This window comes from Gracilinanus agilis, chromosome 2 (genome assembly GCF_016433145.1).
Source record: "Gracilinanus agilis isolate LMUSP501 chromosome 2, AgileGrace, whole genome shotgun sequence".
NCBI classification, from domain to species: domain Eukaryota; kingdom Metazoa; phylum Chordata; class Mammalia; order Didelphimorphia; family Didelphidae; genus Gracilinanus; species Gracilinanus agilis.
The window spans coordinates 41,852,659-41,870,974 of NC_058131.1; the positions used below are offsets into that span (position 1 = coordinate 41,852,659).

General features: G+C 45.7%; 1 protein-coding gene across 1 annotated transcript; it reads right to left on the reverse strand.

Moving 5' to 3' along the window:
- Positions 1–1,810: 1,810 nt before the first annotated feature.
- On the reverse strand, positions 1,811–15,838 carry IL34 (interleukin 34; the record flags this gene model as incomplete). Its single annotated transcript, XM_044660469.1, has 5 exons — positions 1,811–3,867; positions 5,163–5,295; positions 11,883–12,044; positions 15,657–15,734; positions 15,803–15,838. Coding segments are annotated over 5 exons (630 nt in total), but the record flags the coding sequence as incomplete, so codon positions are not given.
- Positions 15,839–18,316: the final 2,478 nt, after the last annotated feature.

The following is an 18,316-nucleotide window of genomic DNA, read 5'->3' on the forward strand; positions in this document are numbered from 1 at the left end:
CCCAGCCCTACCCCGTCATTAGTAATTAGTAATAACCATGTAGGCCCTGCCAGCCCTCTCTGCCCGGAGCCAACAATACCGCCACATGTAGACTTTTTCTGTTTGTTTAGTTTGGGGATTTGTTTGTTTTTATTTTTCATTTTGTACAGAGAAAAATCCCTTTCAAAAGTGTCTTTCGACTGACGTAACTTTTCTGGTGCTGTGGTTAACCTGTTCCGTTTTTTAATTTATTTTCCCCCTCGCCCCACGTTCCTGTCTTCCCTTCGGCTCCCCCTTCCTCACCTGCTCCCAAGCCCTCCGCCCCGCCATTGCTTCCTTTCTTTTTCGTTGGTTTGTTTGTTGGACTTTGGATAAATGATCCTCTTCCCCTCCTGCCCCACCATGATCCAGCCCTTGAGTTGAATAGTCACTGCTACAAGTAACAAACGCACTGTGAACACTCCAGTATTAATAAAAGCTGTACTGTAATTACCGAGTGCCTCCGCCAGCCTCCTGCCTGGCTGCCTCTTTCTCGGCTCTCCCACCTCCTTTCTGCCCTGGCCTCGCCCCTTCCCGCGCCTTCCTCTACGAAGCTGGACGCTCGCTCGGCGCTGGCTTCTCCATTTCACGCTCTCCGCTCCCACCTAAGGCGGAGCGTTGGCTCGGCGAGGGGCCCACAAGCTCCAAAACACCCCGCTAGCAACCGTCGAGTCCTCTGGAAGGAGAGCGGGCGGGCGGGGGCAGCAGAGCTGGGTCAGCCACCGATGAGGGCATCGGGGAAGGCCACGAGTCTGGCTAGGGCTGTTAGCCTTCAGGCCACTTCTCACCCAGCATTACCTGCCGCTGCCGATTTTATGAGAAAGATGTAGCTAGATCTGGGGGCAGAGGGGAATCCTCCTCATCGCCTGCACTCGTGCCTTGGGGCTCATGGTCCTCTTGGCAATGTCCAGAGGCAACTGGAGTAGATAAAGTATTTAGTCAGCACTTGCCATGTACCAATCCCTGTGCTAGATACCAGGGAGATGATGGATGGATGGATGGATGAATAGATGGATGAATAGATGGATGAATAGATGGATGAATAGATGGATGGATGGATGGACAGAACAGGCAGACAGACAGCTAGATAGATATAATTTTTTTTAAGTACAGTGCCTAGCTGTATGATCCTGGGCAAGTCATTTAACCCCAATTGCCTAGCCCTTACTGTTCTTCTGCTTTGGAACTAATAGTTAGTATAGATTCTAAGACAGAAAGTGAGGGTTAAAAAAAAAAAGGGTTAGAGAAGGAACCAGAGATGTTTAGCCTGGAGGGATAAAAACCCTCCAAACCTGGCATTGGGGGATCTGAAGGAGGGACAGAAAAGTTCCAAAGACTCTCCCACATATCTTCAGGTATCTGGCAAGGCATCAGGTGGAAAAAGGAATCAGCTTTCCCCGGCTCAGCCAGAGGGCAGAACTAGGAAGCATTCATTGGTGCTTGTAGAGAGACAGATGTTGGCTCTAAGTAAGGAAACGCCAAACCACCTGAGCAGTCCAAAAGGAAGCGGGGAGAAGAAGGAGCTATTGGCAAATGGCCTCGATTTTTTCTGGGGAATATGAAAGTGGGAGGAGGGAGGAGCTTAAAGAAGCTCATTGGGACGCGCTTAGCACAGTGCCTGGCACGGAGTAGACACCTCCCTCAGCCCTCCGCTTGGCAGCCTCCTCTCTCCTCTGCTGGGGCTTTCTGGAGCCCACGGGCCCTGGCCTGAGGGAATGTGGATCGGCTTTCCACTTTGCCAAGGGCACGCTGGGGGGGGGGGGGGGGTACATCCCACACCAGCAGAGCAAACTCAAAACCTCATGTAGCTGGCTGTGATCTGATGGAACGGCTCCCCTCACCCAGTGCCAGATACAGCTGAAGCTCCGGGAAGGCTCCCCAGCCCCTCCGGAGTTAGTCTGCACCTGCTAGAAGCATCTTCTTGTCCTAATTTAGTCAAAAAAAGAAAATAGGGCAAGGGAAAATAAAAGACAGTAGGGAGGACCCAAAGCCAGGCCCTGGTACGTTAAGGCAATATGGTACTCTGAAAACGCTGGGTTAGGAGCCAGAGGACCCCGTTTCAAATCCCACCTATCACTTTACAACCTGTGTGGCCTTGGGGAAATACTTTAAACCTTCCATGCCTCAGTTTCCCCACTTGCAAAATGAGGGAATTTATACTGGACAATCCTTCCAGCTCCGAATCTCTGATCCCAGGAAAGGGCTGTGTTGGTACTCCTGCACGCAAGAGGAAAAGCTGGTCCTTCCCTCCTTGGCGGCCCAGCCTCAGGCCCAGCACCCAAGGGGCTACCTTGGGCCCCAAGAGAGCACCTCACCCCTGCTCAACTGCCACATTTAGGTAATCACAAAATCACAAATCAAATAAAATGAAAAAAAAAGTATTTAATAGAAAAAAATAAAAGAAATGGAAGAGAATCAGCATGGCAAGACACGGCATTTTAATACAGCCCATTCTTCCTCCCCGGTGCCCAGGCCGTCCGCAGTGAGTGCGGCCACTGACCACATCCCCACACACACCCTACAGCCCCTGGCAGGCTCTGATGGCCGAGGGGGGCAGCAGCCCAGAAGCTGGTGAGCCTCCTGGGGGCGCTCATCAGGGAATGGGGGCTCTCCAAGAGGAGAGAGCCCCAGCTTTCATCCTTCCCCAGAAGGACCTCCCAAATCCCCCAACCTGGCCCAAAGGGCTTCCAGCACACTCTGGCCCAACGAGCTTTTCCGCAGGCCCGTAAGAGCGGCCCACCAGCGCGCCCCTCCCTCTCTAGGATGCGGTTTTCCTTCTACGAGGAGGATCCTCCGGGGTGCACAGGGCGGGCATTCTCACTAGCCTCGCCAGGTACATCCTAGCTCTCCTAGAACAGCATCCCAGGCCATGGGCTCCGGGGACATGCTGCTGGGCTGCTCTAGATTTGTCCCCTTCCCCTTCCCCTCTCAGTAATGGCCCCGGGGTCCCCCAGTGTTCCTTGGGAGGAGCTCAAAGCGCTCTTATGGCATCCTCCTTTCTGCTTTTGGCCTCTGCCCTTTGGACGAGATCTGACTTTTCCTGAACCTAAAGGCACAGACTCAAGTGGGAGCTCCTTTGGGGTCAGCTTCCCCAACGGCCACTCCCTGGCTTTATTAGCCCACTCCCACCCCCACTGGCCATTCCTGGACGGAGCTCCCCACGCCACCCGGGTGTCTCTGAGGTGGAACAAATCTGGCAGGACTCCGGTGGTACAGAGGAGCCCCCCATCTCTTCATTCCCCACCGGCAGGGGCTTGGGATCCACTTCCCAAGGGGGAGGGCAAGGTCTAAAGCGGACAAGTGGGGCGCAGAGTCCGTGGGAAGGGGCCGAGGGCCGCCTGCACCAGCTCCAGTCCCTACGGGCTTCGGAGGCGAGAGGAGGAGGAGAGAGGCGAGGCTCGTGGGGAGGAGGGGGGGAAGCCAGCCGAGCTCTTCTCCGGCTCGAGGTTCCCTTGGAAGGAAGGAAGGAGCCTCCTTCTCTGAGCTGCTCCACAAGGGGCTATTCCCAAGGCGGCAATGGGGGTGGGGATGGGGGTTTCCAAAGGCCTCCCTCCCGAGGGCTGAGGTGAGACTCGTGGGCCCGAGCAGTCCCACTGGGCTCCGGAGCACAGTCAAGGGTTGGCCTTGCTCAGGGTATAAAGCGATCTTCCCCCATCTGCACCTTCCCTGAAGGGTCAGCCTCCGCCTGGGGGGGCCGCAGTGCTCTCTCCCCCACCACGGATGTTTGGGCTTGTGCAGAGCGATAGAGCAGAGTGACTGGGCCAGCACACTGTGGAGGGGGGTGCTGGCTGCGGGGCAGAGCTTGGGACACAATGCAGTCTTTCCAATTCTGGATGTTGCTCTCTTTACCTGGGAGAGAAGACAGGAAATCAGGGGACCCGGGTGCAAATCCCACGTCCCTCATTATTTGTGGGCCTGGGTAAGTCACCTAACCTCAGGAAAGAGCCTGGACTATGTGACCTCTGGAGGTCCCCTTCAGGTCCAGGTCTAGACCTAGGATCTCTCCGGGTCTCCGTTTCTTCCCCTTAGAATGGGGTGGGGGGGCAGCACTGGGTGATCTCCCCACCCGAGGAACCCAGCGCGGGTGGTACGACACAAAGCCGCCTTCTCCAAAAGATGCCCCGAGAACGAACACGCTGGGAACCTGCTCGAAATGTGACTCTCGCCTAAGTGGGCGCCACATCCCGGGCCGCACAGGAGAAAGTCTCCGGATTTTAAGAGTTGGAAGAGTCCTCGGCAGGCATCCAGGCCAGACCAAACCTAGCGGAATCCTCGTTTTTGATGACCCCGACGGGTGGCACTGATAGAATGCTTCACGGGTGACTTTGCCCATTCATGGATATCATTAACTAATGACACAGATATCCCTGGGGCCGTCTAACCTCTCCTGGAGGAACCCAGCAGCCCCGACACAGGCCGCTGTCCTCGGGAATGGCTCCTGCTGTAAAGAAGCCTTTCCAGACCCCAACACTGAGTCGTCCGTCTCTTTCCGGCTTCCACCTATTGCTCCTTGTTTGACCCTCTAGAGCAGAGATTCCCAAAGTGGGCGCCAGCGCCCCCTGGTGGGTGCTGCAGCGATCCAGGGGGTGGTGATGGCCGCAGGTGCATTGATCTTTCCTATTCATTGCTATTAAAATGTTTAAAAAACTAATTTCCAGGGGGCTAAGGAATATTTTTTCTGGAAAGGGGGCGGCAGGCCAAAAAAGTTTGGGAATCCCTGATGTAGAGCCAAGAAGCCCGAGACTAACCCTCACATGAAAGCTCTTCAGAAATCAGAAGACAGTGATCCACACAGTTTCTAGTACTGCCTCTCTGGGGCCACGAAGAGCAAGTCTAATGCCCTTTCCAAATGGTAGCCCTCCAAAGGGCTCCTCTTGGAGTCAGCCTTCTCTTCTCCAGAAAAAGCCCTTCCCATTCCCTTCCACAGTCCTGCTAGAGCATGATCTTCAAGGCCTTCCTCGGGGTCTCCTTTCATCCAGGCATCCCTGGCTCCCCGACTCAAGTCCAGGGAGCACAGCCCAGGGGTGACGTGTGGCACACGGTGGCTGACCCAGGTCCTGAGGGCTCCCTCGGCACCCTGACGAGGCCCATCACCCTCCTCCCTCCCAGACTCCCAGGGTCCCCCCCGCCCCCACCATCCTTACAGCACAAGCAGTAGAGCAGGTCCATGACTTTGTAGCAGTTGTCCAGAAGTGCCTTCGGCCTCACCAGCTTCTGGTCCCTGTCGGAGTGTGCAAGAGTCAAGATTTTCTCCACCTGGGGGTGCACCTGCTGGCCCTAGAAAAGAGACACACGACCCTTCAAGATCGCCGTGGGAGACAGGGCACCACAGTCCTGGCCACCGGTCCAACTGTATGGGCATCCGGTTCTGGGTGCCTTGATTTAAGGACCTCGCACAGCTGGAGCAGAGCAGCAGGACAGCGAGAGGACCTGAAGCCGCATCAGACAGCAGAAGGGACGGGGATGTAGAACCTACAGACCAGCACACGGACCATCTCTAAAAGACAAGACCTTCTTGATCAATGATGCATGTAAAACCCAGTGGAATTGTGTCAGCTAAGGGGGCTATGGGGGATTGGGGGGAGGGAAAGAGTATAAAATATGCAACTAGGAGAAAATATTCAAAATAAAAATTAAAAATAAAAGAAATAACCAAAAATAACCAAAAAAATTAAAAAATAAAAGACAAGACCTTCTTGATCAATGATGTATGTAAAACCCAGTGGGATTGTGTCAGCTAAGGGGGGAGCTGGGGGGGGGGGTTTGGGGGAGGGAAAGAACATGAAATATGTAACTAAGGGAAAATATTCAAAATAAAAATTAAAAATTAAAAAAATAAAAGACAAGACCTTCAACTATTTAAAGAGCCCATGAGGAAGAATCCCAAAAGCTGAGGGCGGCAAGAGGCCGTGTAGTCAGACCCCTACCCAAACAGGAATCTACTCAACAATAAGCAGAACCAAAACATGGAGGGGCAGGAACCATGTAGCTAAGCGTCCACTCGTGATTCCACCATACAACAAGCCCAGCATGTAGTCATCCATGCATGGGTATGTATAATATTCTCAAGTGATAGGCGACCCACCATCTTCCAAAGCAGAATACTCCATTCCGGAGCAGTTCTGAGGCTTAGCAAGTTTTTCCCTTTCATCCAGCCTAAATTATCTTTTTTACAACCTCCACCCACTGTTTTTAGTGCTGCTCCACTGGGGCCAAGAAGAACGAGTCTAATCCTTTTCCACATGGCAACCCTTCAAAGGGCTTCTCTTGGAGACAGCTCTCATGGCCACTCTTCTCTTCTCCAGAAAAAAAAAACCTTCCCAATCCTAGTAAAGCATGGACTTAAGCCTTCCTCCATCTTTGTAGCCCCACTTTGTATCCTTTCCTGCTTATCAAAGTCTTTCATAGAAAGAAATTCAATACTTCAGACATCTGGCACACAGTCGGTATTTAAATTTTATTGATGTGCAGTTGTGGTTGGGCCAGAGCAGGATGCACCAGGATGGCTGCCATTCTCACTTGTTGGGTATTGGTCCTCTCTTGATGTCACCACCTAAGGCTGGATTACCTTTCTGGGAGAGATAAAAGCTGTTCTGTGTACCTCCAAGCAGCAAAATCACAGCAAAACAGGAGCTAGATTTTAATTCATGATGAGAAAGAGCATTCTAGGATTATCAGAGTGGTTACGGCTTTCGCTGCTACTAAGCCGCCATCTTGGTTCCACTCTTGGGGAAAGAACATTCTAACCATGGAATGGGGCTGTCTATAAGGGGAGAGTGAGCAGCACCCCACTAGTAGGAATGTTCCAGCAAATGCCAGAGAGGTGGTAGAAGAAAGAGAAGAGAGGGGTTCTTACTCATTAACTTCTTAAAATATACATTGATAACTATTTCAATGGCATTGGTTTCCCTTGTAATCCTATGTATTTTATTTATTTTATGCCCTTAAAAGCATTATTCTCAGAAGGGGTCCACAGGTTTCACCAGATCACCCAGAATAAAAGACAGTTTAGAATTTCCTGGCATGGAAGGAAAAGCAGTGGGTTTACCATAAGACAAGAGTTTGATATCAGGCATTTTATTGAGTTGTATAATATTGGGCAAATCATATTCCCTTTCTGGGCCTCAGTTTACTTATATATAAAATGAAAGGGTGGTTTTTGTTTTTTTTTTTTTGGTAAATTAAGATCCCTTCTTGCTCTCAATCCCATGATCAAATGGGGGGAGGGTGAAGAGGCTTCCTGGCTGGAAGGAACCTCTAAGGCCACCGAGTTCAAACCCCTCATTTTACATATGAGGGAACCGAGGCTTGGAGAATTTAAATGAGGGACAGAAAGGCACGAGATCTAGTATGTGCCCTCAAGGGGCTTCAAGACACAACAGACGTGCAACAATCAGAGCTGAAGCAACCTCAATGGGCTGCAGAAGGAGGTCCCATTGGAAAGCGGGCTGGAGAATGTGAAATGTGAGCAGAGCTTTGAAGGATGAGTAGAATCTAGCACAAAGTGGGGCAGAGGGAGCCTAAGCAAAGGTATAGAGGCAAGAATAAACAAGCTATCTAGAGGGAGAGGAGTGGCAAATATGTCTGATAAAGGCCTGATGGCCAAGACAGATAAGGAAATGACATCAATACGAAGCATAAATTCTACTTCCCAATAAATACATAGTCAAAGTATGTAAACAGAAAGTTTTCAAGATGAGAAATGCAAACTATCACCAACTGTAGGAAAGCTCGTTCCCAATCACTAATATTAAGAGATATGCAAGTGGCTCAGTGGATTGAGAGCCAGACCCAGAGATGGGAGATCCTGGGTTCAAATCTGTCACCAGACACTTCTTAGCAGTATGACCCTGAGCAAGTCACTTAACCCCCAGTGACTAACCTTTACTGCTCTTCTGCCTTGGAACCAATATATAATATTAATTCTAATTAATTCTAAGACAGAAGATATTATAAGACAGAAGAATAATTAATCCTAAGACAGAAGATAAATGTTTAAAAAGAGAGATGCAAATTAAAATAATTCTGAGGGTCTCATGTCCAACAGATTGACAAAGATAGAAATGGTGGAGGAACTCTAAGAAGACAGGTATGCCTTGTACTGACGAACTGATGGAAAAGCTATGAAATGATCCAATTCTTTTGGAAAATCATCTGGAATTTTTCTAGAAAATTCACAAAATTAAATATATCCTTTGACTTGACCAACCTTAGTTTCAAAGTATTTACTCCAAGAAGGTCGACGACAAAAAGAAAGGGGCCTACATGGACTAAAATGTTTACAAGGACACTTTCTATTATAGCAAAGAATTGAAACAAAGAAACTGGGGAATTAAGATACAGGTACCTATGGAATGTCAGTGCACCATAAGAAATGAGGCGGGCGGGGGGAAGGCGGGCAGCCACGTATCACAGTGGATAGAATGCCAGGCGTGGAGTCAGGAGGACCTGGGTTCAGAAAAGGCCTCAGACACTTCCTAGCTGTGTGCTTCGGGGCAAATCACTTAACCTCATTTGCCTAACCTTTGCCCTTCGGTCCTAGACTTGTCATTAGAACAGAAAGTAAGGGTTTTAGAAGAAAAAGAAAGAAATGAGAGTGGCCTCAGAATTAGAAAATCTTTGGTGTCAAGTCCCATCTCTGATCCTCTTGGCTGGATCTAACCAGGGGCAACGCACAACGTCGTCAACCCTCTGGATATGACCATGAAGCAGGCCCCCTCCTGTTGGAAAAGAGGGGAACATTCTGTGTTCAGAATGAAGCATTTATTGTCAGATATGGCCAATGTGGTGATTTCTTCTGCTTAACTGTAATTCTTTACCACTGAGGTGTTAAAAGTCGCCGAAAAGTGTTCATGTTAAAAAAAAATTAGTTCTCTAGTTTGTGTCTTTGTGCTTAAGGAAGTGAGAAGAATGACTTAATAAGCCAGGAGTCCCAGGAAGAGCCCCCTCCCTAGTGATATGGAAACTAATGATGTGAAAAATATTTCCCCACCTCTTGGCAAAAGGACAGGCCATTCAAGTACTCGCTGCCACAACCTCTGTGCCAACCTGCCCTCCTAGGATGCCAAGGAGAGATGGGCATGATTCCTTTTTCTGAGGACTTTCTCAAACTGGCTTCCCAGTCTGATGGGCAAGCCATCACTAGGCACATTTTTGAAAGATGCTTAATGCACAAATGGCAACCACAAAAAGCTGGAAGAAAGTGCTATATTTCCTCAGGAGAACATCAAAGGAACAGAATGGAACCAGGCTATTGTCAGGGTAACCTGATCCATTTCCAAGACCCTGGCACTCTCAGAAAGAATTTGAAGGACTTTAAAGTGCTGGATTTCAGCCTGTATCAGTTGACAGGAAGCAGCTTCCCCGGGTCTGGAAGATCTGGGGGGCCAATTGGTCCAACAGGGATGTTGGAGAAGATAGCTCCTAGGCTTGAGTGGCTTTATAGAACCCAAAGCTCAGCCAGCCAGAGGCCAGAACATTGAATGCAAAGAAGGCAGTGAATGGGGCCACCCCATTTTTTGAGATGTTCATTAAGCAACGGGAAACCTTTCTTGAAGGAAAATTTCTTCTAGTGCCTACTCCTGGCTGGCTCCATTACTTTTCCTCCTACATGCCCAAAATATTAAAATGAAGAAAAATTCCAGCAGCAACATTTGCCAGGAAACTGAACTCTGGCGCCACATAGCAGACAAGAGCTATACCAAAGACAACAAGCTACTATATGATTCAGTCCTAAAGCCCTCTCATGCCCAGATGCTGGTTTAAAAAAAATCAGCAAAGCTCCTTGAGTTTCCAAGCTCTGGCTGTAGGTTTTCACATTCCCAAGTAGATACATCCTGAGACACAAAAGAAATGGCCACTGGATCTCCTAGGGGGCTCCAGAGGAGGGGTGACATGTGGTGGTCAAGTCAACAAGCCTTTATTAAATACTTCTTATGTGACCAGCACTGGGATAGGTGATACAATCTCAAATTCAGGCTAAAACGGACAGGAGGAAAGATGACACCTGAGAGGTGTGTGCATTGAGAAAGGAAGTGAAGAGTTATGGGAATCTGGAAAGATATTCTACAATAGAGAAGAGCATACATAACTTACATCTCTAGTTTTCAAAGGACTTTCATAAATATTACATCATTCTATTCTCACAACAATATGAGGTGGGTAAGGAAAGTCTGACCCACCCACATCTATTCTACAGCTGAAGAAACTGAGGCTGAATAAGGTTAAGGGACTTTTGAAGGTCACACTGCTGATTAGTGATGGAGCTAGGAGTTGTAGGATTTAAAATTAAAGTTGAATACTTAAAGTATTATTTTTATAAAGTTTATTATCTGACACAATAGAACCAAGTGACTAAGTTTTTTCTACCTACTCAAAAAATCCCCACTCCACCAAAGACACCAACAGGAAGGAAAGAGGATTAGACCCAGAATTCCACCCAATTTATAGCCTGTCTACGTCAGCATGTTTGTTCTCTTTCCCTTTTATCCACAAATTATTGTAATTTATGTAGTGCAGGGATTTTGCATGCAATATTGCCCTAGGCAAACCTGTCAGTTACCCTGAATAGAATCTTGCCAATGGCATGCACCATGGGGCAGGTGCCAACTGGCAGTTGGGCAGTGGCTATAAAAAGCCCACCCAACCCTAGGTTCTGATTTTCCTTGATCTCACCCAGACAACTCGCTACCCCTGACCTTTCCCCCAGGGGCCCCAGGTGGAAGGGAGGTGGATTGTGGGTAGGAACTTAGAATAGGATAGCCTAGTGGTTAGGACCATCCTTAGAGCAACCCAACAACATCATCTGTCTAGCTGGTGGATCAAATAATATCAAGCCAGTCTAGTTATCTCTGGCTGAGGGCTCCTTGCCCTCAGCCAGTCAAGACCATCTAGGTCCTTTGCCAGCAGCTGCCAGTTGCCCTTAGTAACAGCTTAGCAACACTTTAAGCCCTCTTACCTTAGTTTCCCTTCCCAGTTTCAAATAAATCCCTTAACCTTAATCTGTGAATCCTGTGATCATTCCAACTCCATCTGGGGCTAAGGAGAGGAAAGAATACTGAAAAGTTGGAGTTACTGTGCAAGTGATATCTAAGCCTCCATTGTAGGCAGGAAGTTCGAGTCTTGGTTTCCTGCTGGGTTCTGCTCTCATTCAATAGGAGGCAGTTACCTCAGCAGGGAGGGGCCACCAACCTAACATCTTAAAGGAGCCTACAGCTAGCAATGAAGATACACTGGGCACCAAGCTAGCAGGGTTTGAATTTATTCCAATACCCAATTCATTCCCAGCTTAGACTGCTCAACTTTGTCATCAACAAACCCCAATCTCCTGCTAGACTGGTTACAGACTCCCAGGCCCTTAGAGACTCCCTTTTACCATCTCTTTATCCCTTTATAACATTTATAAATTGGTTATGTTTATAAGATCCATTGAGGAGACTAGTCTTCCAAAGGATCTCAGGGGGGATTATGAAATTAGAATCTGTTACCCTAGAAACTATGATACCCAACAAAACTACAGAGTTGAGCTTAGGTTTCTTGGCTATTGGTCCAAGGTTCTTCCCACTGCCTCTCCCCCTGCCACCTCACATATATCAATGGTTCATCTTTGAATTTCAAGGGGCCCATTACCCACCCCACCCCCATTATTCTTCCTAATAATTTTCTCTCTCCTCCTCCATTTGCTTGCATACAGAGGGACCTCCAATGCCCATGACACACAGATGGCTGTCTTCTCCTCATTTCCTGTCGCACAGCCCCAACTCATTGCTTTTCTGTGCCCAAGTCAGCCAGCATCAATGCTGACCCCTTTTCCTCAACCACCTGCCAAAAGGGAGAGGAAGAGAGACTAATAGGGAGAAATTTACCATTGCAATATCCCGGACATAGATCAGAAGCTCATGTATTTCCTTAATATAATTCCGGGATGGATGATCTTCTAATAGAACGTTCTTGATGACCTCCATGGTGTTGCAGTTCAGTGCTGCCCACAGGTATGTCAGATTTGACTGACTCACCTCCGCCTGTTGCTACAAATAACCAAGGGAAACACAGTATTAAGGAAATACGAGTTACTAATGTCATCTTTGTCATCATGAATAGACCTGGGTTTAGATCATGCCCTTCTAATCAATCCATCGCCAAGCATTTATAAAGCATCTGCTATGTGCCAAGCATTGTGCTAAAATCAAAACAGTCCCTGCCCTCAAGGAATGTGCATTCCACTCGTGACATCATGACTGATAGTGGAGACTTCCATTATCCTAACAGATAATGGAGATTCACTCACTGGGCAGAGAGAATTTGCCAGTTTGAAGGCTTGCAAGTCTACAGGAGAGCCTGCTTCTCCATTCTGGTGTGCTCGAAGGGGACTCATTCCCATGGTTTTGAGGGCCGCGCAGCCAGGAGGAAGAAGTGATTCCCTGAGTGGCATCATTCTGTTGGGTATGCTAAAGTCTCCCCCTTTCAGGTGATCTTCATATTTCCTACATATAGCAATGTATGTATCTAGATCGCCCCCATTAGAATGTTTGTTCCTTAAAGACAGGAAACATTTTTGCTTTTCTATCTATCCCCAGTCTTAGCGCAGTGCCTGGCATTTTGTAAGCACTTAATAAATGTTTGCCCACTACTTGGAGTTGCATTGAGTCAGTGGCCATGCAGCCCCCTCAGACCAAAAGCAAAGCAATGTAAAGTGTGGAGATTAAAATTAATATGCAAAATACTAAATGTTATATTTGTGAATATTTTATTAATAATAAAATAACAAAAGAGACTAAGAGGTACTAACCAGCTTGCTCCCAGGAACCAAAGAGAAAGAAGAAGGAGTTACAGCCAAATATAAAACAATAATGTGACCATGCAAATGTGGAGGTGCAGGAGAGATTAAAGGGAATTCTGGGAAATACTAAGGACTTATGGGGGATGCAGTCCAAGGTTCAAAATCTCCATTTATACAAAAGCAAGTAAATGGCTATCTCTTTGCAGAGAGGACATGGTGGTGAGGAGGAGACAAAAGCAGCTTGAAAGCATATGTAAACGGTCTAGAACTATCACCATTTCATGAAAGCTAACAAAATCCAGCCGATAACTTCTGTCTCCATTTTGTTTTTCCAGAGTCATGAGCTGGGGAAAGTTCTTATTTCTTTTCCAGTTTCCTTCTCATTCCCCCTCCAGCTGATGAGGAGAAAGCATGGCGAAGGAGAGGGTGTGGAAGCAAGAGAAAGAAATCCACACAGGCTGCCATGTTCAGACCATGCCAATGGTTTTACTATCTCTATGATCTGGACGTGTTGTTTGATGCTGCTAATAAATCACACAACTATTATTTATAGGTTTGAGATGAAGAGAGTCAGGCAATGGATGGAAATGGAGGCTTGAACATTTGGAGAGTTTTCCATTGTTGGTCATTTCTTAGTATATGCCAGAGCACACCCATTGCACTCCCTTTGAACCCAGAAAGAATGTTAATAAGAAGAGGAATCTTTTGGGAGGCAGCATGATTATTATTCCTTTTCAGCACTATTTCTAGCCTACAAGTACTGCATCCACCTCCAACCTTCCTTGCTTCACTAAAAGGGATGAATCTTCCTGGGAAGTCTGCAAAGCCCCACCCTGAACCCTCCCAGACCTGAGTATGAGGAGCAGACCACAAGATTCTAATTATCACTGTCATATCTTTCCACTCATATAGAACTTTCTCATGCCCATTTTCTGGGACTTCCATAAACTGATCCTCCCTAAGCAGTTCATGCCTGAACACGAAAGGTATTAATTCAATATTTATCTAGCTGAATTAGAAAGAAAACAGAAGAAATCCCAACATACTTAAAGCTGACACTGTCCTAAAAGAGCTGTCCAGCGCTAAGGGATGTTTATGATTTCCACCATTATCCTCTTCCCCATCTAGCTTCCACAATTTCTACTTTAATGCAGAAAAGCACATTTACATTTTACTAGACCCAAAGTTCACCTTCCCTCCACTCCAGGGTTTCAGCCTAACTAGACCTCAGACTCATAAGCATATCTTATCTCCCTACAAAGTGAGGAGTGCCTGATGAGCTCGCTTTCCATAAGGGTCCTAGGGAAGGACCATCATTCATGGGGTGGAGCACCTGAGGAAGAGAGCTCCTATTATGGGGCCACGGAGAAAAGGAAATGATTGGGCTACAGGAATTTACATAGAGACACTGAGACTGCAGCAAGGCACATGACAGAAACTCTCCTGCTATCTGTGTGGACAAGACGTAGGTTGGCTCACAGGCTGATGAATTCAGAACTAGATACATCACTAGATGCACAGAGCAGTGATTAATGGGGCAATGTCAAATGACAGGGTGGTCTTTAAGGGAGAGTCCCATTAATCTATCCTTGTCCCTATACTAGTCAACATGATGGTTGGCAACTTGGCTGAAGAAAAAGATGCCATAATTATTAAATTAGTTCATCACACAAAACTGAGAGATACAACTAACAATAAGTGACAAAGTCCATATTCAAAAAGATCTTGGCAAAGACGAGCCAGATCTAAGTAGAAGAAATGCGATGGGGATAAATATAAAATCTAACAGTTGGGTTCAAAATTCAATTGCACGGGTACAGGATAGGTGTTGTGATAAGAGAATTTTTGGCTTAACTTTCTTACTGTCATTTACTGAAGAGCAACAGATTACATACCTACCTAGATAGCCCGTGGAACAGAGTTGAGACAATGAATTATAGCTTCAGTGACAATGGTTAGCTTGCAAATTCCAGCTATAATCCCAGTGCTTTGTTGACTAGTTGATTACTTTGCCAGATATAGTTCTTTACCTTTTGCTATCTGTTCTTTGATGTGCAAATCACAACCTTTGCTTTCTGCCTTCTATAAAATTCCAACATGCCTATAGACTGCCTCTGTTTCCTGCTATTTCCTCACTGGATTATTAATCCCTCAAGGGCAGGGATTGTCCTTTGCCTTTCTTTGTAGTCACTGCTTAGCACAATGCCAGGCATATACTAGACACTTTATAAATATTTCTTGACTTGACTAAAAGGGTTATTTTAAAGAGGAACAAGCCTGAAAGTTCTAGAAAAATGTGTATTTCTAATAGGAGATCTTTGGGCTACTGTGAGAAAAGTAAGGCCAGTAACTTGATAAGTATAGCTTCCTTTTTAATATCTTTGCTGGTTTACCTTCCATATTTTTTATATCCACTATGGATATAGCCAGAGCCTTTGTCTTAAGCCTTCGCTTGAAGACATTTAGCTAGGGGAAATTTACTACTCCAAGACATCTCCTATTCTTTTTAAAATTAGTTCTGGTCATAAGCAACTATCTTGCATCAAGACAGAAATCTCTGCCCCATCTACCTAAAGCTCTTGATTCTATCCTCTGCAGGAAAACATAAGGGAAGTTGAAGAGAGCTAGTATGCTTCTGTTGCCATATTCTTTTTCAAGGCAAAATATCCCCAGTTCATATTATCTTAACCATAGAAATTTATAATCTCGCCCTAATTCGTTGGGGAAAATGAAGCCCTGCCTTTCCATCACTGTAGTCTGATTACAGAATCTGAAGTTCTAAAGAAGGAGAATACCGAAGTGATGAAGGTCAAGTGACACCCAGCACTCTTTCCCGCAATGCAAAAGGGCTTATTCTTACCAGCCTGGTGATGTTGGCCAGTCTGAGCACTCCCTCATAGGGCACACTGATCCTGTAATCAATGGGGAAATAGTGTTTCTGCAGAGAGAAGGAGGAAACACAAGATGAGAGGCATTTAAGCACCTACTATGTGCAGAGCACTATGCAAGGAGTTGGAGGGTTGTTTTTTGTTTTTTGTTTTTTAAAAAAAAAAAAACAAAGCTGGGGGCAGCTGGGTAGCTCAGTAGATTGAGAGTCAGGCCTAGAGACAGGAGGTCCTAGGCTCAAATCTGGCCTCAGACACTTCCCAGCTGTGTGATCCTGGGCAAGTCACTTGACCCCCATTACCACTTACCACTTTTTTTTTTAATTATCCACCTTTACCACTCTTCCACCTAGGAGCCAATATACAGAAGTTAAGGGCTTAAAAAAAATAAAATAAAAATAAAAAAATAAAAACAAAGCTGGTCATTTCATTGGTGTATATAAGAAATTTTAACCTCTACAGATACAAAATGGCAACTTCTTTGCAGTTCATATAACTTTTTCTAATTCAGTTAATTTGTTACAATTAGCAAAAATTTATTTTGTCTCACCCCTGCCCCAGTGGGGGGAGGGGGGAGTAAAAAGAAAACAGAAAGATAAAGTACTCACAACAAATATATATAGTGAATCCAAACAAATTCAGGCATCAGCCATGCTCCATCCTTATTCTAGCATCATAACACATTTTGTCCTAGAAGCTCTGGAGACATGAATGGTCCTTGACATTGATCAGAGTTCCCAAGTCTTTCAAAGTTTGTTTTTATATTAGTATTACTTTATACAAAAGCATCCTATCATTACAGATCCTATATGACTAGGCTAAAGTCACAAAGTCAGTATATGTTAAAGGCAGGAATGAATCCAGGTTTCCCTGACTCAGAGCCTGGGCAAGGTGCTAAGGATGGAAAAATAAACAATTCTTACTCTCAAGAAGCAAACAAAAGACAACAGTTTGTGGATTATGGGAAGCTGGTGGAATAGGGCATGAAATTATATTGCTCTCCAAATTTTCCCCCAAATAAACAAAGATAGTACCTTAGTGTCAACTTTAAGGTGGCAGAAATAGTTAAGCATTGGGGGTGAAACACTCACCCCAAACCAGGACAACTTGGGAGGAAGGCTCTAATCTCCTGAGGTGGTGGTCTCACCTGATTGAAGTGCAAGTAAGTGAGGGAAAATACCACAGGATCAACAAACAACAAGCCTTGGGAACCGGTAGATAGGCAGCTCAGGAGATTTCTACCCACTCTCTGTGAGAGGGTTGGACAGGTCCCCAAGTGTACTGACCAGACGCCACACCATCTGAGCCGGTGGCTTCTGGAGAGGAGTGAGGAATAAATAAATCCAAGTGAGTATGGTTGCTTAGAAGTGAGGACCCTCTTGGCAGTGGTCATTCCCAGGAGAGCTGAGTCCCTAAGTTGTTCTAGGGCAGAGAGCCAAGCTAACGTTTCCAGCCACCTAAGAACTGCTGGGAGTAAAAGCATTTGCTTGTGGTGGCACCACTACCAGGGGCTTTTATTGGGGCTTAGGGGTAGAGAGAAGCATCTGAGGTCACTCACAGACTGGTGTTTAAGCTGGGGGGGATAATATCTGGCCCTAAATTATAGAAATTGAAAGAACCAAGAGATCAAAGGCTCCCAGATAAGACTCAGGAAATAATAGCATAAAAATCTGAGACATATCATGCCCCAAACCCTGGGAGAAGAACCAAACGCTAGCATAAAGCTAACAATTAAGCCTATTGGCCACTAATTTTTTTTAAAGAGTAAACAAAAGAGAAAGAACCCAACCCCAGATAGCTACTATAGGGATAGAGAAGACCAGGGTTCAAATTCAGAAGACAGTGAAGTTAAAACATCATAGAAAAACATAAAATGATCACAAGTCTAAAAAGTTTTTGAAAGAAACTTTAAAAAGACTTTAAAAACTAAATGAAAGGTGGCAGTTAAGTGGCTCAATGGAGTGAGAGCCAGTCCTAGAGATAGGAGGTCTTGGGTTCAAATCTGACCTCAGATACTTTCTTGTGTGACTGGGGAAAGTTAATTAACCTCCATTGCCCAGCCCTAACTGTTCTTCTGCCTTATTACCAATGCACAATATTTATTCTAAGAGAGAAGGGAGACTTTTTAAAAAATGAAAGAGGTTGAGGAAAAGTTAGAAAAAATGAGGTACAAAAAAATCAAGAAAAACACAAAAAAGTCAAACATTATAAGAGATTCAAAAACTCATTGAAGAAAATAACTATTACAATTTACAACCATGCAAGGGGAAGCTAATGACTTCTTAAGACAATAAGAAATAATAAAACAAAATCAAAATTATGAAAAAAATAGAAGAAAATATGAAACATCTTATTACAAAAACAAATGACCTGGAAAACAGATCAAGGAGAGGTGACTATATAAGAACTGTCAAACTACTGGAAAGTTATGATGAAAAAAAAATACTCTAGCCACTATCCTTCATGAAATTAAGGAAAATTGTCCAGAAGTTTTAGAACCAGAAAATGAAATAGAAATTGAAAGAATCCACTGATCACCCCCTGAAAGAGACTCCTAGATGAAAACTCACAGAAACATTATTGTTAAAGCTCTGTAGCTCCCAGATTAAGGAGAAATACTACAAGCAATCAGGAA